General features: G+C 53.9%; 2 protein-coding genes across 2 annotated transcripts in view; one reads left to right on the forward strand and one right to left on the reverse strand.

Moving 5' to 3' along the window:
- The window catches only part of TPCN1 (two pore segment channel 1), a 38,549-nt gene extending 35,373 nt beyond the window's left edge, over positions 1-3,176 (forward strand). The window contains exons 26-28 of the mRNA XM_049788781.1: positions 1,233-1,369; positions 1,465-1,545; positions 2,591-3,176. Of these exons, the coding sequence (XP_049644738.1) occupies positions 1,233-1,369; positions 1,465-1,545; positions 2,591-2,701 (329 nt within the window). The 3' untranslated portion in view covers positions 2,702-3,176. The remainder of the gene's footprint in view (positions 1-1,232; positions 1,370-1,464; positions 1,546-2,590) is intronic.
- A 1,193-nt stretch (positions 3,177-4,369) lies between these two features.
- SLC8B1 (solute carrier family 8 member B1) lies at positions 4,370-17,629 on the reverse strand. The gene is made up of 16 exons (XM_049788901.1): positions 17,433-17,629; positions 15,753-15,948; positions 14,146-14,298; positions 13,993-14,045; positions 13,286-13,342; positions 13,095-13,201; positions 12,847-13,014; positions 12,524-12,631; positions 9,208-9,270; positions 8,977-9,107; positions 8,708-8,849; positions 8,145-8,266; positions 7,807-7,960; positions 6,825-6,905; positions 6,512-6,576; positions 4,370-4,856 (listed from the first exon to the last, which is right to left on the reverse strand). Exons 2-16 carry the CDS (start codon positions 15,900-15,902, stop codon positions 4,659-4,661), a joined length of 1,752 nt encoding a protein of 583 aa, XP_049644858.1. The 5' UTR covers positions 15,903-15,948; positions 17,433-17,629; the 3' UTR covers positions 4,370-4,658.
- Positions 17,630-24,163: the final 6,534 nt, after the last annotated feature.

Consider the following 24,163-nt stretch of genomic DNA (forward strand, 5'->3'; position numbering starts at 1 on the left):
TTGGCCACATGGAAGGCATACTCCCTATCTGTCTATCTGCTGTGCTATCATTCTGGCCCCTGCCTGGATTTGTGTGTGTGTGTGTGTGTGTGTGTGTGTGTGTGTGTGTGTGTTTGGGCCACACCTGGCAGCGCTCAGGGCTTCCGCCTGGCTACACTCAGATATCACTCCTGGCAGGCTCAGGGAACCCTGTGGGATGCCGGGGATCGAACCCAGGTTGGCTACGTGCAAGGCAAATGCCCTACCTGCTGTGTCCTCTCCTATAAAATTTTTTAAGATAAACAATCCATATCAGGGCCGGAGTGGGGCTTTTGGGTCTGATGAGTTCCTATGTAGACTGGCTTGTCAACTTCCCAGATATCCTGGGTGCCCATCTAGGGTACAGTGGGGGTGATGTGGGTGGGGCCAAGTTCAGTGGACAGTGAAGCCAGGATTGGGTGGCTGAAGCTGGGATCTGGAGTGGGAGGACTGGGGAGCCCAGCAGTGGACTGGCCAATTGGCCTGGCAGGCAGAGTGGCCAGGCTGGAGAAAGTGGGTGGCCATGTCAGACACGGACTCAGGATCCAGCCGAATTCAGGTTTGGGGCAGATCAGTGTGACATCTCGTGACCCTGCCACACGACTGTCAGCCAGTGGGGAAGTTGTCTATCTTGCTTGTGGCCACCTCAGGTTGGATCCCCATTATGGTCCCCCAAGCACTGAGCTCAGAGCCAGGAGTGACCTGAATATCACCAAGATGTAGCCAAAAACCCCAAAAATCAACGTCCATATCGGGATGTGACTCATGTGTCTGGTCCACGTGGGGTCTGGGTGTTGGCTCCTTGACACTGAATGAGAGCAGAGTGACAGAGTTCCCGAAAGAGCCCCAAGTGGAGACCATTGGGCAGGCTCAGTCCACGGTAGCATGTCCCCTCGTTCCCTTTGTTCTGGCCTCTGTGCTGCTCACGTAGCAGGACTCTTGTCTGCTGCTGCCATTCCAAACCCAGCTTTCTACACCCCACCCCTTCCGCTGTTCTGAAAACGCCCCAATGGACCATGCTGTTGCTGTCACCTTTGAACTCCCCAGACACCCCCTAACGCGTCCCCACTGCTGTTGCTTGTGTGTGTGCTCAGATCTCAGGGCCTCCTTGGCACCCGGATGGAGTGACCTCACTGGAGGTGGAAAGGGCATGGGTGGGAGGCTGTGCAGGACTGGAACAGGAAACTGAGGCCCGGCCTTGCTTGTCCCCGCAGTGGACGGCGGGATCACCCTGGAGAAGGAGCTGTCCAAGGCCGAGCTGCTGGCCATCCTGGAGCTGTACCGGACTCGGGGAGCCGCCTCAGACGTCTCTCGGCTGCTCAAGCTCCTCTCCCAGATGGAGCGATATGAGGTGAGGGGCCAGGGGCCGAGTGACCCAGGGCAGGACAAGGTGCAGAGCTGGCACTGTGGGCACCCACAGCCTGTCCCCTCAACACCCCTTGACAGCAAAACGCCCTGGTGTTTCTGGGACGGAGATCCAGGACAAAAAGTGACCTGAGCCTCAAGATGTACCAGGAAGAGATCCAGGTAGGCATGTCCTGTTCTGTGACAGGCAGGGAGCAGGTGAGGGGGCCAGAGGCTTTGGGGGGACCTGTGGAATCTTCTCTCGATTATCTCGGCTTAGCTAGGACCCTTGACTTTTGGCCCTTTAGCTGCCAGGCACCGACAATTCTGGGCCCTCAGTCTCAAGTCTCAGTTCCAGCTCAACCTCCCCCCCACTCCACTGTTGAGTGTTTTTCTTTTTTGCTTCTGGGCCTCAGCCAACAGTGTTCAGGGGTGCCTCCCAGCTCAGGGGACGAGGGACTGAATCTGATCCATCACGTGCTCAGTGATGATTTGTGTGCATGGCATGGTTTTCAGCTCCACGATTCCCTGAATGTGTGATGATAGGAAAAGAATGAGGTGGGAGTGGGTTGGGGAGCCACTAGAGCGATAGTATAAAGAGGGGGGCACATTTGACTCGTATGCATCCAACCCGGGTTTGGTCCCCGGCACCCTGAGCCCACCAGGAGTAAGCCCTGAGTATGGTTGGGTGTGTCCCCCAAACAATTACAAATGAGTGAGGCTGTGGAGCTCATGGTTGACTTTTTTTATTGTTTTTCTTCTTTTTGGGGGGAGGGTGGAATATCCCTGGCAGTGCTCAGGGATAACTCCTAGTGATGGTCAGGACCAGATGTGGGGCCAAGCAGGGTTGGCTGTGCATAAGGCACATGCCTTACCCCCTGTGCACCCCCCCTTTTTAGAATCTAAAATTGAGGCCATATCCACTATTTTGGGGGGCTGGGGCTATGCCTACAGGGCAGGCCTGATTTGGTATTCAGGGGCCACTTGCCCCATCTTCCCCCCATGCCCATGGAAGGCCCAAGAAAGACTGCACATGCCAGGCAGGTGTCACCCTAATGCCGACCCCATCCCTATTTCTCAAGATGCTTTTCCAGCTTCCGGGAGGCTGCAAGGTGGGGTCGGCTCAGCTAACCCTCTACTACCTGCACCCCTGTCCTCCCAGAAGCAGTTGGGGTGCTATGGGGCTCAGGGCCAAGGTGGCCCCTTTGAGGATGCTGTCCTACCCTAGGAGTGGTACGAGGAGCATGCCCGCAAGCAGGAGGAGCAGCAGCGGCTGCTCGGCGGCCACCCCGCCATCCAGCAGCCCCCCGGCCGGCCACGCTCACGCACCATCACCTAATGAAGAACCAGCGCCGGCTTGGACCGCTCTGCACCCCGTGCGCCCCATCTCTGGAATCCAGGGGGTCCAGTGGGCAACGTGTGCCCCCTCTCCGGGTATCAGCCCAGGCCATACCCGCCCGCCCCACTTTTGCAGGGGCCTTCCAGCTCTTGCTTCAGGGACACAACCACTGTGGAAGGGGAGAGGGCAGGTCCTTGGGCAGTTCCCGCTCAAGCGATGCTGCAAACTGTGGCACAAACTGTGGCAGCCCAGGGGTGTCAGTCTGTGCCCAGCTGCTCTCAGGCCTCCTCACCAACACTTTCCTCTGAGCCCTCACTGCGACCCACATTGGTGACGGGAGGGCTGGGCCACCTCACCTGGGTTCAGGGTGGTGGGTATGGGCGCTCTAAGTGCCCCAAGCCTCTCACTAGTTGAGGTCGAGGGAACCCTTCGCTGATTCTCAGCGTAGTGGTGGCAGAAATGGGACCAGGGTGAAGGGGCAGCAGCCTGCCCAGCTTCCCGGGGGCTACCCCAACTCTGAAGCTGCCGTTTGGGGAGATGAGTGGCAGGGCCCCCCCCAAGTTCTCCCCCCTAGCAAGGCAGTTCCCAGGACACAGCACTCAGCTAGCTCCCTGGATCCTGCTAAGAGGGCCTGAAGACGAGCCGAGCATTCTAAAGCACAGCCCTTTGGGGAAACTGAGGCAATGAACCAGAGGGAATCAGGAGCTGGCGGTTTGACTGGAGCCTCAGACCCTCTTCTGCCCCCCCCCCCAAGACAAGGATCTTCGTATTTGCACACTTAGTGCCTTTTAGCTTCTGTGTGGTGACACGGGCATTCGGAAGCAGGAGGGAGGCCAAGGTAGGCTTTGCGCTTTGGGGGGCCCCACGGGAGTGGGGTGGGCCTAGGAAAAGCCCGCTTCAAACAGGGACTGACGATGCCCATGTACTGGCTGGCACACTCGATGCCCGCAGGGCAGTGAGTTGGCATCGCCTTCACCTCCCACACTGTCGTCTCCCGGCGCCACCGGCATGTCCTCTGGGCACTGCCCCTACCCGGCTTGGGGGCCCTCGCCAGGCCTCCTCTTCGCTTCCCCCACCCCAGCCTTATTCCTCAGCACGTGACTATCATTCTGTGCCGGGCCCGCACGACTGTTTGTTATCGAGAAAACCCAGCATCTGATGGAGCCCAGCACAATAATAAAGGAGCCTCAGCTTTGGAAAAGTGGCCTGTGCCTTTTGATTCCATGGAGGGAGGGCAGGTGGGGAGGAAAGCAAGCTCTGGACCCAGCTATGCCAGCACCCTCCTACCCCAGCAAAGGGAGACAGGGCACCTCGTCGGGGAAAAGGCAGGTGTGGTCCAAGGCAGGCAGCAGCGGTGCGGGGAAGCAGGCCTGAGCCCCCTGAGTGCAGGTACTGGGACCTCAACCCAGCTCCCCTGAGGTAGGAAAGTGAAACGGAATTCTGCTGCCAGCTGGAAGCTTCACACAGGGAGGGTTGGCTCCAGCCAGTGAGCACCTCTCCCTTGGAGGCAGTGCCACTGGCCTGCATGCCACCTGGCCACTCAGAGCCATGAGTGCAGTTAAGAGTCACGTGCCCATGCCGTGCCAGTTTCTTGTGGCTGCAGAATCCACAAGGCCGCGAGCATTTAGTGGCTCCGGGGGCGCCCCTTAAGCTGCTCTCTTCCCTGGGGCTGCTGGCATCATCCGGGACCTGCTGAGCTGAGAGATGCAACTGGTGGTTGGCCATGAAAGCACACGGGGGTGTCTTCCAACACTGCCCAATTCCTTTCCCTCTGGCCTGGAGACAATGCCGCTTTCAAGTTATTTCCACCACGAAGAAGAGTCTGCAGGGCCCCAGGAATCCAGCTGAGCTCCTGTCTTGCATGTCGGGCAGCTGATGCCCTCGCTTGGCTGATTCTAGAATGTTCAGCAGCCACTTAGTTGCATGCAGTGGCACATCCTGGCCACCAGGGCGGTGGTCACACGGACTTCAGGTGAATCACCCCGAACTCGGTGAGCAGCGCCACCATCAGGAAGCATGCGTAGAAGAGCAGCAGGCAGGAGCCGTAGATGCGGTTCAGCTGGAAGCGCCGGAGGGGCACGGCCAGGAGGGAGTAGACGAGGCTGAGGCCCAGGGCGCCAGCCAGCACCCACACCAACAGGCCTTCGGGCTGCAGCTGCAGGGGGAGAGAGCAGCTTACGGGGCGCCCGGGAGCCAAACTGCCCACCTGGGGCTCCCAGAAGTCTTCCCATTCCGAATGAAGTCTTAAGTCTGTATATATAGTTTATTTGGCAGCAGAACCAGCGGTGCTCAGGTTTCTGTGGCTCTGCGCTCAGGAATTATTCCTGGCAGTGCTCAGGGGACCCTATGAGGTGCTGGGGATCAAACCCATGTCAGCCGTGTGCAACACTGAAGCCCTACCCTCTGCACTATCTCTCTGTGACTGGATGCAGATGTTAAATTCTGCCCTAGATAACAAGGTCATAAAGGTGATTCCCACATCTTGATTGACAGTGGGCGGGCAGGCAGGTGAGTGCTGATACACACGTGCTCACACACAGACACACAGACACACACACACACAGACACACAGACACACAGACACACACACACACACACACACACACACACACACACACACACGGGTTAAGCACAGCCTCAAAAACCAGCCTAGAGATAGCAGCAGGTGAAGTAGCAGTATGTCTGCCTTGCAGGTGACAGTCTGATCCTCAGCATCCCATAGGTCCCCTGAGCATTGTCAGGAGTGATTCCTGAGCAGAGCCAGGAGCAAGCCATGAGTACTGCTGGGCGTGCCCCCTCCCCAAGAAACCAAGAACTGTAGGGGGGGGGGGAGCTTTGTTCCTTGACTAAGCCATCCAGTAGCTCCTGCCCCCTAAATCTCTCAGCAGTCTCCCTCATTGAACTTAAAACCACCTGCAGCCTAAACCCAGTTTCTCTGAATACAAATGCTCCTGGGTGAAGGAGGCAATTCTGGTTTTTAGTGTTGTTTTGTTGTTGTTGTTGTTGTTGTTGTTGTTGTTTGGACCACCCCCAGCAATGCTCAGTTGTTCCTCCTGGCTCTGCACTCAGAAATTGCTCCTGGCAGGCTTGGGGGACCATATGGGATGCCGGGTATCAAACCCAGGTCTGTCCCAGGTTGGTTGCATGATGCAAAACAAACGTCTTACGCCCCCAACACACACACAGTGGCAGTTTCAAGAGCCAGAAAGGTTAACAATCTGACTTAACTCCTGGCTGTGGCTTTTCTCCCTGATTTTGACAGACTTTCGGCTGTATATTTTTGGACTATTTATCCTTTTCTCTCCTTTCTCTCTCCCCACCCCCACTTTGGGCCCAAGATTTTGTTATAGACCTCCCCCCAGCTTTTCTATTACAAAAGGCTCAAAGTACCTTCTCAGGTCCCCTGCAGACCCAGCAGCGAGGGTCCCTCTCTGGCAGCTGGCCCTGGCACCTGGGGCACCTGGGTCTCCCCTACCTATCTCCCTCACCCCGAAAAATACCCAGAGGATGTCCTCCCGTCAGCACAGTTTGTGCTCAGTGGCAGAGCCTGTTCTTTCCTTGCCTCCTGCATTATCTCCCGAAAATGCGGGGGGGGTGGGGGGGCAAGGGTATTGCCCCATTTCAAAGAAGACAAAACTGAGGTTGGAAGGAAGAGCCATGGGACCCCAATCCTAGGCCCTCCTGCCCTTTCCTGGGAGCTGGGAATGGGGTGGCTCGTGGTACGGCCTCTGTTTAAGCCTCTCCCGATGGAATCAGTGAGTACTGGGGTATGTACGGATCAGGCAGGGAGTCTGGGGTGCTACCACTCACCTTCACCTCCGGGATACCCTGGGATATCTGCAGCAGGCAGCCCAGGCCCACGCCCACCAGCATGTCTGCAGCTGCTCAGGAAGTGCCACAGCAAGGCCTCGAATCCCCCGTAGCCACCTCTGTCACCCCACCACCAGGGGAGGAAACTAATGGGGGAGAGCCACCCGGCTGTCCTGATCTCTGCACACCCCCAAAGGCACCTCGCTATGAAGGTCCACCCTGTGGAGATGGAGGGGGGGTTGGGGAGCATGGATGCCATGAGGACCCAGAAAGGAATCCGCCTGCATCCCAGGCCCTCAGCCCTGAAGGATACTGAAGATGATGCCACCGAAGCAAGCGGCAAAGGCCATCCTCGCGTAGCCTTGGCGTGCCAGCGTGAAGTCTGAGAAGACGTCTGTGAGAAAGGGGGTGTTATGGCAGAGGCAGCGACACCCCTCACCCCTGCGGGACACCCTTTACCTCCACCCCTGCGTATTATTTTTGGGGGAGCCATACCCTGTAGTGTTCAGAGATTATTCCTGACTCTGCTTTTAGGAATAATCTCTGGCAGCCTCAGAGGGCCATAAGGGATGCTGGGGATTGAACCTAGGTCAAGCACATGAAGGCAAGTGACCTCCTCTCCACTGTGCTATCCTCTGACCCCCACACCACTTCGACAGACAGGGTGATGGCCCAGGGCGTGGCCTCCCCAACAATCCCTGCCTTACTCCCGTGGGCCCCCAACAGGAAATGTGGTAGGTGTGATGTCCCATGGAAGTCCAGTCCCTCTCTGCTAATTAGACTAAAATACCAATAAAGGGGCCTTATTGGGTGTGATAGCAGAGGTAGGGCATTTGCCTTGCATGCTGCTGACCCGGGATGGACCTGGGTGTGATCCCTGGCATCCCATATGCTCCCCCAAGCTTACCAGGAGCAATTTCTGAGTGCAGAGCCAGGAGTAGCCCCTGAGTGCAGTTGGGTGTGCCTCACCCCCCAAAAATAAATAAGTAAAACAAAATGCCAACAAGAAGGGTGATCCACCCCCTTGGCTGGACTGTCATGTTCCGTGTACAACCTGGCCAACCACACTACAGTTGTAGCAGAGAAGGGAGTATGTGTGGGCTCCCAGGGGCTCCATGTCCTGTCTGAACTCAGGGAGCCACCTGAGTTCGGGGGGTGGGGAAGAGGCTGAGGGGGGCCATAGTCTGTGGTGCAAGGGGTGGTACAAGTCTGTGATGCAAGCTATCCCCCAGAATCCCCCACTGATAGTTATGCCAACACAGTGAGGCCTGACACCCCGTCTGTCCCCAAGTCACCTCCGATGCTGTTGCCCCAGGCCAGCAGCGTGAGGCCCAGGACGGTGTTGCTGAGCCGGAAGACGACACCCACTGCCCTCAAGATGTTGACCACCTCAGTGGCTGCCGCATTGATCCACAGCGCACTGGTGAGGAACCCGAGGAAGGCCCAGAGCTGGGGAGGAAGGGGCATTTCAGGGTGAGTAGGCTGGGCTGGGCCTGGGGTGGCCCCAAGTGTGGGTTGTTGACCCATCTCCCTGTTGTAGGCCATATGTCCCCACAATAGGGCAGGACAGAACAGGGTATATACTTGGGAGCCCCGTGTCCTTTGTCCCAGCTCAGAGAGCCCTGAATCTTACCCAGTGAAACCTGGGAGGTTCATTGTTGGATGTGGCAAAGAATGTCACTGCAGCCAGGAATGTCCCCAGTATCACTACCACGGCCCAGACGGGAACCAGGCCCCCGATCTCGTAGATGCCATCTGTGGGTGGGACAAACAAGCAGACAAAGGTGACCACTGGCTTCCGCCACCTCCACCTGGAGGCCACCCAACATGACCAACTATTGAAGAGCTGGTGACAAAGCCCAAGGGCTGCTGAGGAGAAGTCACAGGACTGGATTAGCCACCAAGGTGGCCCCCAGGGCTGAAGCAAGCACGGGAATTCTGTATCTACCCCCGGGCTGTCCCCCACCAAGAAGGGAAGTGTGGGGACCTGGGGCGATAGCACAACAGAGAGGGCATTCAGGGTTCGATCCTTAGCATCCCACATGGTTCTGACCCTGCCAGGAGTAAAACCTGAGCAGAATCAGGTGTAAGCCCTGAGCACTGCTGAGTGTGGCCCAAAAACCAAAACCAAAACCAAAAAAGAAAGAAAGGGAAATGCAATGTGGGGAGGAGGGAGTGGATGTTAGGAGCACTCACAAGCCCCTGAGCGCAGGGTGAGGACCATAACCAGGGGGCTGAAGATCAGGTGCAGGCAGTTGAGGGGCCGCTTCCAGTTCCGGTCATCCTTGTCAGGGTCCACCACAGGGACAGTGAGGAGCAGCAGGAACTCCACGGGGAGCTATTGGCCGTGCAGGGGGGAGGGACAGAGGTCACGAGCCGCCCTCGCAACTCGCATTCTGGTCCCAATCCAGTGCCCCCTCTCAGCCTGCAGTCAGGGGTGGGACCTCCCAAGGTCCTGCCAATACCTTGAACACTTTGCGCACCCTCCAGGAGGTGGACTTGTTCCTCCATGTCCTGTTGTCCAGGGGGTTGAGGCCCCGTGCCAGGACGCGCCCCGTGGGCTCCTGGTAGAAGAGGAGGGGCTGGTACTCTTCACCTGTGTACATGGGGGTGGGGACAGGTGTCCAGGGCGGGCTCGATCTCAAGGGAACCCCCGGCTCCTGGATTCCACCGGGTAGGCTCAGCCCCGGACTCACCATAGTAGTCAGAGCTGCTGATGGTGGAAGTCACCAGGTTCTCCTCAGCCTCTGACAGCAGCTCTGTAGGACAGTGGGTGTGTCAGGGGGTGGGGTAGCCCATACAAGGTAGGCTTGGGGGGGTTCATATGTGCTTTTGAGGTTTCCCAGTGGCCCCCGGCATGCTCAGGAGCCCCTTCCAGGGAGAGGAAGGCACCAGATCTGCTTACCCCCACTTGGCTTCCTTCTCTGTGGGAAATTTCTTGGGGGTTCTCCAGAGCAGAGCCCAGGAGAAGGGGGTGGGATACTCCAGGGAAAAGGGCTGAGCTTGAGCCAGGAGGGGTCTTGGCCTCTCTACAACTCACTTTCCCCCTTTGTCCTAGCCTGATGGGTTTATCTTGGGTCTAGAAGGGTCTACAGGGATGACAAGAGCTAAACTCTAAAGGTCCAGTGGACAAAGCTTATTAAGGAGTAAACTCCCAGCAGACTTCCTGTAGAGGGTGGGGTGCCACTGGCATACATGCCAAGGTGCTGGGGATAAGGGAGGAAATTAAAGCCTGGTCCTACCAGCTGGAATTCACAGGCGAACAGGAGGCAGATTGTAAGTTCTAGGGGCGTGGGCAATAGCACAGTGTTTGCCTTCCACAAGGCCGACCCAGATTCGATCTCTGGCATCCCATATGGTCCCCTGAGCTTGCCAGGAGTGATTTCTAAGCACAGATCCCTGAGCACTACTAGGTGTTGCCAAAAAAAAAAAAAAAAAATCCAAATAAATAAAAGAAAATTAAGTTTGGGGCCAGAGAGATAGCACAGCAGCGTTTGCTTTGCAAGCAGCCGATCCAGGACCAAAGGTGGTTGGTTCGAATCCCGGTGTCCCATATGGTCCCCCGTGCCTGCCAGGAGCTATTTCTGAGCAGATATCCAGGAGTATTGCCAGGTGTGGCCCCCCCCCCAAAAAAAAAAACAAAAAAAAAAAAAAAGAGAAAGGAAAATTAAGTTCCAGAATGAGGAGAAAAAAAGTTACAGGGGTTTGAGTAGTGGAGACTCCAGAGGAGAAGGACTTTATAAAGGTCCCTTCTAGCTGAGCCCAGAACTGTTTTCAAAAGATAAGATTGGCCCAGAGAAGTGGGGGACCCTTTGCACCTCAGGGGTGCTGAATTGAGGAACTGAAATGTCTGGAGAAGGAAGCTGAGACCAGCACAAACCACATGAGGCCAGCGCGGCGTCTCAGACCCAAAGGCCACAGAACCAGACTGGTGGAGAGTGGGGAGTTCTGGGGCCATGGCAGCCCTGTGGTGGAGGTGAGCCGAAGGGGACGGGGACAGGGGACAGGGGACAGGTCAGGGGGAAAAGCACCGCTCAGTGCCCCAAGCGGCCGTGTCAGGGACAGAGACAAGCCCATGGGATCACATCTGCGTCTTTCCATGTGTGGCCAAACTTAGCAGCACTATCTCTGCTGGGTTTAGGGGAGACTAGGGGCAACGCGGTCAGGTTTGTGCCCAGCCTTGGGGTGCAGCTGGGACCTAACTCAAGGCTCAGCCACTGAGACCTGTAGCCCTCTCCACCAGGCTTCTCCAGGGTACAGGATCTCACACCAACCCCAATTCTCGCTGCCAAAGCAATTAGAGAGCAGGGGGGGGGGGGGGCATTTACTTTGCACACGGATAACCTGGGTTTTGATCACCAGCATCCCATATAGTCCCCTGAGCATTGCCAGAGGTGATTCCTGAGTGCAGAACCAGGAGTAAGCTCTGAGCATTCTCGGGTGTGGCTCCTCCCCCAAAATAAAACCCAACAACAAAATAACCCAACCACATTCTGTGTAGAAGGTGGTTTAGGGGGGCTGGAGAGATAGCATGGAGGTAAGGCGTTTGCCTTTCATGCAAGAGGTCATCGGTTCGAATCCCAGCGTCCCATATGGTCCCCCGTGCCTGCCAGGAGCAATTTCTGAGCATGGAGCCAGGAGTAACCCTGAGCACTGCCGGGTGTGACCCAAAAACCACAAAAAAAAAAAAAAAAAAAAAAAAAAAAAGAAGGTGGTTTAGGGGCACCTCTGGGGCTGGGACAGGGCTGGAGACCTGGTCCTGCCCTCTCCAGTCTGGCCCGGGGCCCCTGTCATTGCGGAATCTGCTTCTTGCTAGAGGCCCATCCTGCAGATGAAACCAGGCCTGTGACGTGGTCAAAGGTGTGCGGGCCACACACTCCGGTGCATGAGTCTGCAGGGGCGTGAAGGTATCTGCATATGTGAAGTGTTTAATGTCTATGACGTGTGCTGTGTGCAGTGTCTACTAATGGGCCCATCTGCGAGTGTCTGTGTGTCTATGTTGCCTGTCTTTTACTATATGATCATACATGTAACTACACACGGCGTTCATGGGCATGATACATGACTGACTATATATTCATATGTGTAACTGTACATAGGTGTTCTGAGTGTTCGTGGGCATGGCAGACATGTGACTAGATGAGCATGCAAATGAACATACATGATGTGTGTTATGTGTGCCCGTGGGCATAGCAGATATATAACTATGATCATGCATGCAACTGTATATGGTACATTTAACCTGTGCTTGTGGGCATGGCAGACACATGACTAGATGAGCATACATGTAACTACACATATGTTACATGTGCTCAAGGGCATGGCAGGTGCATAACTATGAGCAAACATGTAACCGTATATGTCTTGCATGTACTTGTGGCACGGCAGACACGTGCATATATGAACATGTTTGTACCTTTGTACCTTTACAAGTGTGTTACTTGTGTGCTCAATGTGTCCATGACACGCATATCTGTGCATCCTGGTATCTTTTTTTTTTTTTTTGGTTTTTGGGCCACACCCAGTGGTGCTCAGGGGTTATTCCTGGCTGTTTGCTCAGAAATAGCTCCTGGCAGGCACGGGGGACCATATGGGACACTGGGATTCGAACCAACCACCTTTGGTCCTGGATCGGCTGCTTGCAAGGCATACGCCTCTGTGCTATCTCTCCGGGCCCGCATCCTGGTATCTAAGCTATGCATATCCATATCATGTGCTAGTTGGCACAGGGAGATCTGCTTTCTGTTTGTGGGTCCCACCTGGCTCTGTGCTCAGGATTTACTCCTAGTGAGCTCGGGTGACCCTAAAAGGGATGGCGGGGGTCAAACCCGAATCAGCCGCATGAAAGCCCTCCCCATGGTACTATCTCTCCGGCCTCCATGGGGCAGGCATCTGCTTTCTCTGCAGGCAAGGCAAGTGGGGACTGCCCTGGGGATGGCCCGGCCAGAGCTCGGTGGGGAATATGTGAGCGGGCAGGGAGAGGGCACCTGTGAGGGCTACGGAGGGCCTTACCTGGAGTCCCTGCCATAGAATTGGGCAGCGACTGCCTCCGCTGCCAACGGTAGACCCAGGTGCAGAGAACCACGGTGAGCACATAAAAGACGTACAGGCCCAGGCAGCCTGCATGAAACAGGGACGTGGGCATCACTGGGGCTGGAGCTGGTGTATGGCCTTGCAGAGAGGCATGACCCAGGGACCCCCCAGTGAGAGCTCAGAGCAGTGGTGGTAGGGGCTCCCTTGGGTGCTCACTTCCCAGGCAGAACCCCAAAACCTCAGACTCCTGGGCCCTTCCTGCCTCTCCCCGGACCCTGCTCCCCATCTCCCTTGCACCTCACCCAGGGCCCAGAACAGCGTGACCCTGCCCAGGTAGCAGGCGGTAAAGGTGAGGAACACGGCCACCATGTAGAAGGACACGTCGCGGAGGAAGGGCCGGGAGGCTGCCTGGAAGGGGCGCAGGATGGCGATGCCACCCGCCACCACCGTGGTGACCAGCACGCCGGCTCCTGCAGGAGAGGGGCCGGGTCAGCAGGCTGCCCCACATCCGCTGACACCCCTGAATCCCCGCCCCCCCTGCCATGCCTACCGAACAGCGACCCCACAGCCAGGCCTGCTGTGCGCGGGTCCGAGAAGGCCACCAGTGCACTGAAGATATCGGGGGCTCCGTTCCCGAAGGCCAGGAAGGTGACGCCATGGGGAGGCGAGTTAAGGGGGGATCAGGCTGGATATGCCCCCCCCTCAGCCACCCTCCAGTAGTCCTCAAGAACAAAGGATACTGCCACATTGTGGGACAGTTTGAGGCTGGTGCAGATGGCCGACAGGTTAGGGCAGAAACTGAGAAAGACAGCACGGGGCTCACAGCCGGTCCTGCACATGTTCCCACACAGGTTCCATCCCGGCACCCCACAGAGTTCCCCGAGCCTACCAGGAGTAGTCCCTGAGCACAGAGCCAGGAGTAAGTCCTGAGCACCACATGGTGTGATACAGAAACCAAAATGAAAAACTAGGGAGGGGCCGTCGAGGTGGCGCTAGAGGTAAGGTGTCTGCCTTGCAAGCGCTATCCAAGGTAGGACCGCGGTTCGATCCCCCGGCGTCCCATATGGTCCCCCCAAGCCAGGGGCAATTTCTGAGCTTAGCCAGGAGTAACCCCTGAGCATCAAAAGGGTGTGGCCAGAAAAAAAAAAAAAAAGAAAGAAAAACTCGGGAGAGGGCCAGAGCAATACACAATGGTAGGGTGTTTGCCTTGCATGTGGCCGACCCAACCCTGGCATCCCATTGGGTCCCCCGAGCCTTCCAGGAGCAATTTCTGAGCTCAGAGCCAGAAGTAATCCCTGAGCACCGTCAGGTGTGGCCCAACCCCCCAACAAAGAAAGAAAAACTAGGGATAAAGGCAAACTGAGCATCTCCGGGGGTGTCAGAAACACAAACACTAAAGACTTTGCTTCCCCACCCTGCATTGAAAAGGAGCCCGAAGGTCAACTTACAACTTGGCTGCAGTGACCCCGAGGATCAGAAACAGGTAGAGAAGCCACAAGGCCTGTGGGGGTGGGTGTTAGGAGAAGGGCATGAGGCTGGACCCGGGCTCTGTCCCTCCCTCCTAGCCCCACGACCCCCCAGAACCCCAGTCTGGGCCTCACGTAAAGGACGATGGCGAGGGGGAGCAGGTGAGGGGGGAAGAAGCAGAAGATTCCGCCTAAGTAGTCCAGGTATCCCTGGGGGCCGCTGCAGTCGGGGTTGGTGTGGATGAAGTGACAGCGGTCAGACACGTTCAAGTCACACACGAGGCGGCACTGTGGGGGACAGAGAAACGCCATGCAGCTGGCTGGCTCCCTTCTGCTGGGGCCAAGGGCACCTTCAGAGGTTTTTTTAATTTTGTTTTGTTTTTTATGGTTTTTAGGTCACACCCGGCAGCTCTCAGGGGTTACTCCTGGCTCTACGCTCAGAAATAACTCCTGACAGGCTGGGGAGACCATATGGGATGCTGGGATTCGAACCAATGACCTTCTGCATGAAAGGCAAACACCTTACCTCCATGCTATCTCTCAGGCCCCTTTATGCTTATGTTTATTTTTATTTTGGTGTTTGGGTCACACCCGGCAGTGCTCAGGGGTTACTCCTGGCTCTATGCTCAGAAATCACCCCTGGCAGGCTCCGGGGACCATATGGGATGCTGGGATTCGAACCACCGTTTGTCCTGGTTCCGCCGTGTGCTAGGCAAAGGCCCCGCCGGCCCTGTTTGTTTGTTCTCTCTTTTTTTTTCTTTTTTGTGGGCTTAACTCCTGACTCTGTTCAGGGGTCCTTCCCTCCTCTCTTCTATGTCTCTTTTTCATGCCTCATCCTCAGAGATCCCTCCTGCTGGCTCCCTGCACCCTGAGCTCACCCCGACTCCCTCCCATCTGCCACTGTGCCCCCCTGCACCTAATCTATTCACTGCACCCCATTCACTGTGTCTCCCACACTGCAAATCCCTCCACAATGCTCTGTCTCCTGCTGTGGCCTCTTGGGAGGTCTCCCTGCACACCTCTTCTTTTCAGCCTTTCTTCCTAGAGTGTCAGTGCGAATCAGCTTGGGGCACATGATCCCAAAAGAAATTTCACCTCCCAGCTTCAGCCCAGAGGCCTTTCCTAACCCGACCATCCATCCATCCCTACCCATCCAGCCTCACCTCTTACCTGCTCCCCTTACAGCCAGCCCTCCCGGCAGACAAGCAGACAAGTATGTATTCACAACGTTCCTGCCTTTGGGCCATTCACCCACAAATCTCAGCCCAGCTTCCCGGGCTCTAAGGTCACAGGTCAGCAAAATCAGTATTCACCAGCCAATCTCAAAGAACTGGAAATACTCCCTCTCCTCTCCCGGCTATCCCCAGATCAGATCCCACTTACAAGTCACTTGCTTATCACCTGCTGAAGCATGCAGGACACATTTCCTTGTTTTCTGTCCACAGGCCAGGGGGCTCTGCCTAACTGGTTCCCTGCTAGCCAGGTTTCACTCACTGTCTGACACACAGTAGCTGCTCAATAAATGCTTGTTGGCTAGAGTGATAGCACAGCAGGAACCCAGGTTCAATCCCCTGCATTCCATGTGATCCCCTGAGCCCACCAGGAGTGAATCCTGAGTGCAGAGCCAGCAGTAAACCCTGAGCACCGCCAGGTGAGAAACCAAAACAAAACAAAAAAACAAAAACAAAAATTTCTGATGGGCTGAAAACATCCATTCCAACTCACACCAGCCAGACACTTACATCTCCCATAGGGTTCGGGCTCTCCTGGGTGACCGGAAACCACACGCCAGTGTGGGTTCTTGGAGTCAGGCCTGTGGCCCTGGACACTGTCTCTGCCATCGTCAAGAGAAGCCCCAGCAGACTCGGCCCCTGAGTAGTCATCAACCCCATGGAGTCTGGCCCTTGCTTCCCCTTCCGAAGTTTCAACTCCAAGAGCCTGTGGGGTGGAAGTGAGGAGAGTAAAGTCACTTACAGTCAGGCCCTCGAACCCTCTCCCGAAGGTGCTACTGAGACCTGAGACCAGAGATCCATTCGGTCCAGCTGTTTTGTTTGGAGGCCACACCCAGAGGTGTGTGCAGGGCTTGAGACCCACCTTTAGGATGTTTTGTTTGTTTGTTTTTTGTTTTGGGGCCACAACCGGGGGTGGTGCTCAGGAGTTAATCCTGGCAGGCTCGGGGAACCATATGGGATGCTAGAGATGGAACCTGGGTCTGTCCCTATCATTGTGCTATTGCTCTCGCCTGCACCCTCAGAATGGAGTCAGGATCCCTCCAGTCTCACTCAATTCACAGAGGAGCTGAGGTTTTGCTTCAAGAACCCCCAAAAAGTCTCGGTGAAAAGGCAGAACAGGGGCTCGGAGAGATAGCACAGCAGTGTTTGCCTTACAAGCAGCCGATCCAGGACCTAAGGTGGTTGGTTCGAATCCCGGTGTCCCAGGAGTAACCCCTGAGCACCACTGGGTGTGGCCCAAAAACCAAAAAAAAAAAAGAAAAGAAAAGGCAGAACACCCTCACACCCATGAAGAGATAGTACCAGATTAGTACTTGTCTCGCAGGCAGTGAACCTCAATTTAATCCTAGGCACTGCCTCCAGGGAGCAATACCTGAGCACCACTGGGTGTGACCCAATACCCCCCTAACACACCCCAAAATAAGACTACCAGGACTCCACTGAGATTCTCACCCACAAATTTCTGCTTCCAAAAACCTACTGGCTGAGAAAAAATACAGGAAGTGAGCAGTGGAAGGGCCCGTTAGCCCTCCAAGCCAGCAGCTAACTCTTGGGACTCACTGAACAAGGGAGGTGCAGCACTGTGATCCCCACTTCATGGGGGAGGGAGGGCACACACAGAAACTTACTCTCAGCCTCGGGGACAAATCTGTACAAGTGACCAGGTCACCTTTCACCGGTCCCCAACCTGCCCCAGATCCCTGGACAAGGTCAAAAAACCAGCCAACTACCTTCCTTGGAGGGAGGAGGGAATGAGGGCCCCTAAAAGGAAGCGAACTGCTCCCAGTCCTGTGGCTAGAAAGAACTAGTCCTGAAGGCTGGAGAGAGAGCACAGAGGCAGGGCGTTTGCCTTGCACGCTGCCAACCCAGAATGGACCAGGGGTTCGATCCCCCGACATCCTATATGGGTCCCCAGAGCCTGCCAGGAGCAGCTTCTGAGTGCAGAGCCAGGAGTAACCACTGAGCACTGCTGGGTGTGACCCAAAAAGCCAAAAAACAAACAACCAAAACTAGAAAGATCTGGTCCCTTGTTTTCCTCCTAAACAAACCAAAAACAGACAAACAAAACACCCGAAGTCCTCCCCAAGCTCCTTCGCCCTCGGGTGCTCGCTGCTGTGCTGGCCTGGGCTGACTTGGGGGGTCGGGGAGGAGCCCCAGGACCCGGGCCAGGCCGCCCCACCCGTGTCTCACCTGCCGGCTCTCCCAACGACGGCGGGCGCCCCACGGCCCCCATCGGGACCCCACGACTGCGGTGGAAAAGTTGTAGCTCCAGGGGAAGGGTTGTGTCCTCCCCTCCGGCTGGGTCTCGAACCTGCGACCTCGCCCACCCACCCGTAGCGGCCACCTCCGCTCCGGGAGTGCTACAAGGTTCAGCGTCCGGGTTTGGCCCCGGCTCACCCCCGAAGGCCACGCCCACCGACACGCCCAAACCACGCCTCTTAAAGGAGCCGCCGCCCAGGGATATGTCAAACTCCCTGCCAGTCCTGTCTCTAATTTGATTATTTATTTTTTTTAGTTTGATTATTTATTTTTATTTTATTATTATTTATTGTTATTTTTTATTTCTTTATTATATATTTATTTGTATTATTTATTATTTATTAGTATATATTTATTATTATTTATTGTTATTTAATTATTTATGATTATTTAATTATTTAGGGTTTGTGGGGGGGGTTTGGGGGGGTGTCCACCCGCCTGTGCTCAAGAGTTACTCCTGACGGTGATCGGGGCCCCTAAAGGATGCCTGAGATTGAATCCTGGTTGCCTTGTACAAGGCCCTCCCCTCCTGTACTATTTTGCTTTACCCCCTCTTGTTTTTATTTTTGTTTGTTTGGGGTTTTTAAAAATATCTTTAAGGGGTCAGAGAGATAGCATGGAGGTAAGGCGTTTGCCTTGCATGCAGAAGGACGGTGATTCGAATCCTGACACCCCATATGGTCCCCAGAGCCTGCAAGGAGCGATTTCTTTTGTTTTTGTTTTTGTTTTTGGGTCACACCCAGCGGTGCTCAGGGGTTACTCCTGGCTGTCTGCTCAGAAATAGCTCCTGGCCATGGGGGACCATATGGGACACTGAGATTCGAACCAACCATCTTTGGTCCTGGAGCGGCTCTTGCAAGGCAAACACCGCTGTGCTATCTCTCCGGGCCCAAGGAGCGATTTCTGAGCGTAGAGTCAGGAGTAACCCCTGAGCAACGCCGGGTGTGACCCAAAAACCAAAATAAATAAATAATGAAAAATATTTATTTAAGCACCAGGATTACAAACATGTTTGTGGGTGGGTTTTAGTTATAAAAAAAAGAACACCCCCCATTCACCATGCAACCTTCCCACCACTAAGGCCCCCCATCTCCCTCCTTCCCACTCCTTACCTGTATTCAAGTCAGGCATTCCATTTCTCTCTCTCACTATCATGGTCATAATAGTTGTCAGTGTAGTTTTTTCTCTAACTGAACTCTAACTGAACTGCACCTTGGTGGTGCTCGGCGCTCACTCCTACTGTGCTCAAGGATCTCTCCTGGCCAGAATCTGGGGGTGCTGGAGATGGAATCCGGTTGACCGCCTGCAAAGGGGAGAGTCCTCCCCGCTGTGCTCCAGCTCTCCACCCCGCCTAGCTTAGCCTAGCGGCACTAACACCCAGGTGGTGAAACTAGTTGGGTCATTTCATGAAAGGCAGCAAGAAGGGGGAGAAAGGTGAACCCTGACTGTTCTCTGGGAAGATGGGATGGGCCTGGAGTTCCAGGGCATGAAAATGTTCTCCAGTAGATCAGAGGGTCAATGGGGCACGCCCTGGATGTCCTTCCTGCAAGGTGCTGGGGAAACATGGGATGTCACGAATGGGACCTGGGTGAGCCGCTGTGCTCTGCTATCTCCCAACCCCTGGAACACACCTTCCTGACTTCATCCCCCTCCTCCGGCTCTGGACCTTGGTGCTCCCCATTCCTCTGCTTTGGAGCCCTTTCCTGGTTGCTGGCTCTTCTCTTCCACCTAACATGCTTTCTGTTTGGTTTGCTTCTGTGGACCCCAACAGAGGCGCTCAGGCCTCACTCCTGGCTCTGTTAAGAAATAGCTCCTGGGCCCGGAGAGATAGCACAGCGGCGTTTGCCTTGCAAGCAGCCAATCCAGGACCAAAGGTGGTTGGTTCGAATCCCGATGTCCCATATGGTCCCCCGTGCCTGCCAGGAGCTATTTCTGAGCAGACAGCCAGGAGTAACCCCTGAGCACCACCGGGTGTGGCCCAAAAACCAAAAAAAAAAAAAAGAAATAGCTCCTGGGGCCAAGAGATGGCACAGCAGTGTTTGCCTTGCAAGCAGCCGATTCAGGACCTAAGGTGGTTGGTTCAAATCTCGGCATCCCATATGGTCCCCTGCTAGGCGCTATTTCTGAGCAGATAGCCGGGAATAAGACCTGAACATCGCCGGGTGTGGCCCAAACCCCCCCACCCCTCAAAAAGAAATCGCTCCTGGCTCCGGTGACCATATGGGATACCAAGGATCAAACCTGTGTCAGTCCTGAATCAGCCGTATGCAAGGCAAACCTCCTACCACTGTGCTACCACTTGGGTCCCCTAACATGCTTTCTGTTTGGTTTGGTTCAATGGACCCCACCAGAGGTACTCAGGGCTCACTCCTGATGATGCTTAGGGGACCACATGGGATCCTGGGGATCAAACCCAAGTTGGCTTCATGCAAGGCAAGTGCTCTACCTTCTTTACTATCACTCTGACAACCCCCCCCCACACCTGACAAGTTCTTAACCAGATGCCAGGCCAACTTCAAGTATACACCCCCTCCCCACCTCCTCCCATGCCTCCCTTCCTCCCACTACTTTGAGCAGCTGAGCAATAACTTGAGGTACCCAGTTTGGAAGCTCCAAGCATCGAAATTTTGGGGGCCTGTGTGAGTCCCTGATTCTCAGTTTCCTTCCTTGTAAAATATGGTAAATATGTAAAAATGGTAACACTGCTGATCAATGGGCCGGAGGTAGGCTCTGTTCCCAGGAATCCTACAATGTAGCCACTTGGGACTGACTTGTCAGTTCTCCTACAGTGGGGGGGTACGACATCCCTCCCAATGCTCCCAGATCATGCTGCCCGTGGCCTGGGGTGCAACTGGTAATGTGTGCCAGGGGCAAACTGAACCCACTTCCCATCAGCTGATACACCACCACCTGCTGTTTGGGGGAAGTGGCTCTAGTGCTGAGTTCAAGGCCAAAGTTCTCCTTCCCTTAGGGGCCTCAACCCTGGTACTCAGGGCCCAGCAGCAAGTAGAGTCTCCCTAAACTTACTTAGGGTTAGGCAGGGGGATAGGTTTGGGAGAACCTTGATTTGAGGGAAGGGAGCAAGAAGAATGGTTGCTGAAGACTGAGAAGGAATTTGGGACTTGGCCCCTGGCTCCCCCATACTTTGCCCTGGAGAGCTGGGGCCTTTGCCCCAGTCTGGTGACATGCTGACGTCAGAACAAAAGCCCAAACTTCCTCATCTTTTTTTTTTTTTTTTGATTTTTGTTTTTAATTGTAGGAGCTTGGAATATTCTAAATTTTGAAGAGCAAAAAATTCCTTAGCTCCTTTGTAATGAAATTGTCATTCCTCAGATGAACTTGTGTTTAGATATAGTTATTTATTTATTTCTTTTATTTATTATTAATTATTATTATTATTATTATTGTTGTTTATTGGGCCACACCTGGCAACTCTCAGGGGTTACTCCTGACTCAGCACTCAGAAATTGCCCTGGGGGAACGGGGGAAGGGGTCGGAGAGATAGTACAGCTGTAGGGCCTTTGCCCTGCACACAGCCAACCCAGGACAGACTTGGGTTCGATTCTGGGTATCCTTTTTTTTTTTTTTTGATTCTGGGTATCCTATATGGTCCCCCAAGTCTGCCAGGAGCAATTTCTGAGTGCAGAGCCAGGAGTAACCTCTGAGTGCCACCAGGGGTGGTGATGCTGGGGATCAAACCTGGGTCCATCCTGGGTTGTCTGTGTGCGAGGCAAATGCCCTACCACTGTGCTATCACTCTGGTCCCTGTTTATTTCTTTTAGAGTGAAATATATCATAACTAAATTTCTGTAAACTCATTTTATATTTTAATTTATTTTTATTTTTTAAAGCCAGTCAAATTGAGCATTTGCATTTTTTATTTTTATTATTATTATTATTATTATTATTATTATTATTATTATTATTATTATTATTATCTTTTTTTTGGTTTTGGTTTTTGGTTTTGGGCGCTCAGGGGTTACTCATGACTATATGCTCAGAAATAGCTCCTGGCAGGCACGGGGGACCATATGGGACACCGGGATTCGAACCAACCACCTTAGGTTCTGGATCAGCTGCTTGCAAGGCAAACACCGCTGTGCTATCTCTCCGGGCCCGCATTTTTTATTTTATTTATTTATTTATTTATTTTTGGTTTTTGGGCCACACCCGGCATTGCTCAGGGGTTACTCCTGGCTGTCTGCTCAGAAATAGCTCCTGGCAGGCACGGGGGGACCATATGGGACACTGGGATTCGAACCAACAATCTTTGGTGCTGGATCGGCTGCTTGCAAGGCAAACGCCGCTGTGCTATCTCTCCGGGCCCGCATTTTTTATTTTTAAGCTATTTTATTGACTTCCTCATCTAATGACCTTGTCATTTTCCCTTTAACTTCTATTTTGGTTTGTTTTTGTGCCATGGCTGGTTGTGCTTAGGGTTTACTCCTGGCTCTGTGCTCAGGGGACCTTATGTGATGCCAGGAGTTGAACCTGTTGCCTCCACCTTATCAGGTGCCATGGTGAGGGAGGGAGCCTTGCAAATAAAGTGTGATGGGATCAGTCCTGACAAAAGCCAGAACAGGCAGCATAGATCAGGATTCCCAGGTCTCAGCACTGTCCTCAATAAATGATGAAGTTCAGGGAGCTGGCATAAAGTGGTAGGACAAAAGGAGAGGAACCCATTCCTCAGGCTTCCCTAGTGCCTGCCTCCACCCCCCAAAAGCTCTGGATGAGCTCAGGATCCCAGACGTATAAGCAGTTATCAGTCCTTTTCAAATGGGACTCAGAGATGGGCAATCACTTTTCCAAGATCACACAGCCAGTAAGTGATGAAGCTGGGATTTGAGCTCAGGATTGTCCAAATCTACATTTCTGGCTCAAGAGAAAGCGGATTCCAATAGAACAGCCCAGGGTGGGGCGGGCACTTGGATCATATCCCAGTGGGTTCCCTGAAATTCTCATTACAGTGACCTCAGCCAAATGCAGTAAGCTCAGAGGGTTTCCATGCAGAGAGGTGCCAAGGGCTGCCAAGTCCATTGACAGTGAGTTGAGACATCACTTTGAGGCACTTAAAAAATAAGTGAGTTGTATCTGGGCTCTTGTCTAAGAGAAGCGTGTACAGAGGCACTTAAATGACGATAAGGGTCCTTCCCTCAGGGGAAAGAACTTGGGTGGGCAAGTCAGCCCTCATCCGTGTGTGTGAGAGGCAGGGGAGCAAAACCACCATTGCAGGTGCTGGACACAGGTATCTTGGGAAGCACTTTTCTACCAGAGGGCGACCCCCTGGTGGTAGCCACAAAGGGTTGTGCCTGGCTCTGTGGGAGTAGAACTAATTCTGGGACCAGTGCAAGTGTCTGCTCAGTTTCCTCATCTATAAAATGGGAACACTAAGAGTGGAGTCTTCTGGGGCCAGACCAATGGTACAGCCGGGCCAGTGTTTACCTTGCACGTGGCTGACCTGGGTTTAATCCCCTACATCCCATTTGATCCACTGAGCACTGCCAAGAGTGATTCTTGAGTGCAGAGTCAGGAGCAACCTCTGAGCACTGCTGGGTGCGAGGATTTCTGAGGCCACTGGAAAGAAATAAATTGTTATTAATAAATAAATTGTTTTTTTTTTTGGTTTTTGGGTCACACCCGGCAGTGCTCAGGGATTACTCCTGGCTGTCTGCTCAGAAATAGCTCCTGGCAGGCACGGGGGACCATATGGGACACCGGGATTCGAACCAACCACCTTTGGTCCTGGATCGGCTGCTTGCAAGGCAAACACCGCTGTGCTATCTCTCCGGGCCCAAATTGTTATTTTTTTTTTGTGTGGTTTTTGGGCCTCACCCGGCGGTGCTCAGGGGTTACTCCTGGCTGTCTGCTCAGAAATAGCTCCTGGCAGGCACGGGGGACCATATGGGACACCAGGATTCGAACCAACCACCTTTGGTCCTGGATTAGCTGCTTGCAAGGCAAACACCGCTGTGCTATCTCTCCGGGCCCTGTTATTTTGTTTTTGCAGTGCCAGAGATCAAACCCAGGGCTTCATACATGTGTAGGGAACAATTTGAGTAAAGGTTCTGTGCCAAATATCAATATTAAATATATAGCAAGTTTCCTGAGTGTGTGATGAAATCTGGCTACATAGAATAAGTCTTTTCGTTTCAAAATACATTCCCCGGGTATTAAGGGTGACCTGCCATACTATTTTCAACTAATTCCCAAACTGTTGAGAAACATTTTATATATGTACTCACACACATATGAAAATAAATGAAAAGTTACAAAATTGTAGTAGCTAATGCTGGGCAGGCATATGGATATTTACTCGTCCATTCTTGTAATATTTCTTAAAGCTTTAAAAGTTAAAAATAAGAAGTTGGGGGTCCGGAGAGATAGCGCAAGAGACAGCGCAGCGGCGTTTGCCTTGCAAGCAGTAATCCAGGACCAAAAGTGGTTGGTTCGAATCCTGGTGTCCCATATGGTCCCCCATGCCTGCCAGGAGCTATTTCTGAGCAGACAGCCAGGAGTAACCCCTGAGCACTGCCGGGTGTGGCCCAAAAACAAAAACAAAAACAAAAAAAAAGAAGTTGGGGGCTAGAGAGATAGTTTAACAGAAATGGAGTAGTTTGCCTTGCATACTGGCTGATGGGCTTCACTTTCTGGCATCCCATATG

Source organism: Suncus etruscus, chromosome 15 (genome assembly GCF_024139225.1).
Source record: "Suncus etruscus isolate mSunEtr1 chromosome 15, mSunEtr1.pri.cur, whole genome shotgun sequence".
Classification (NCBI taxonomy): domain Eukaryota; kingdom Metazoa; phylum Chordata; class Mammalia; order Eulipotyphla; family Soricidae; genus Suncus; species Suncus etruscus.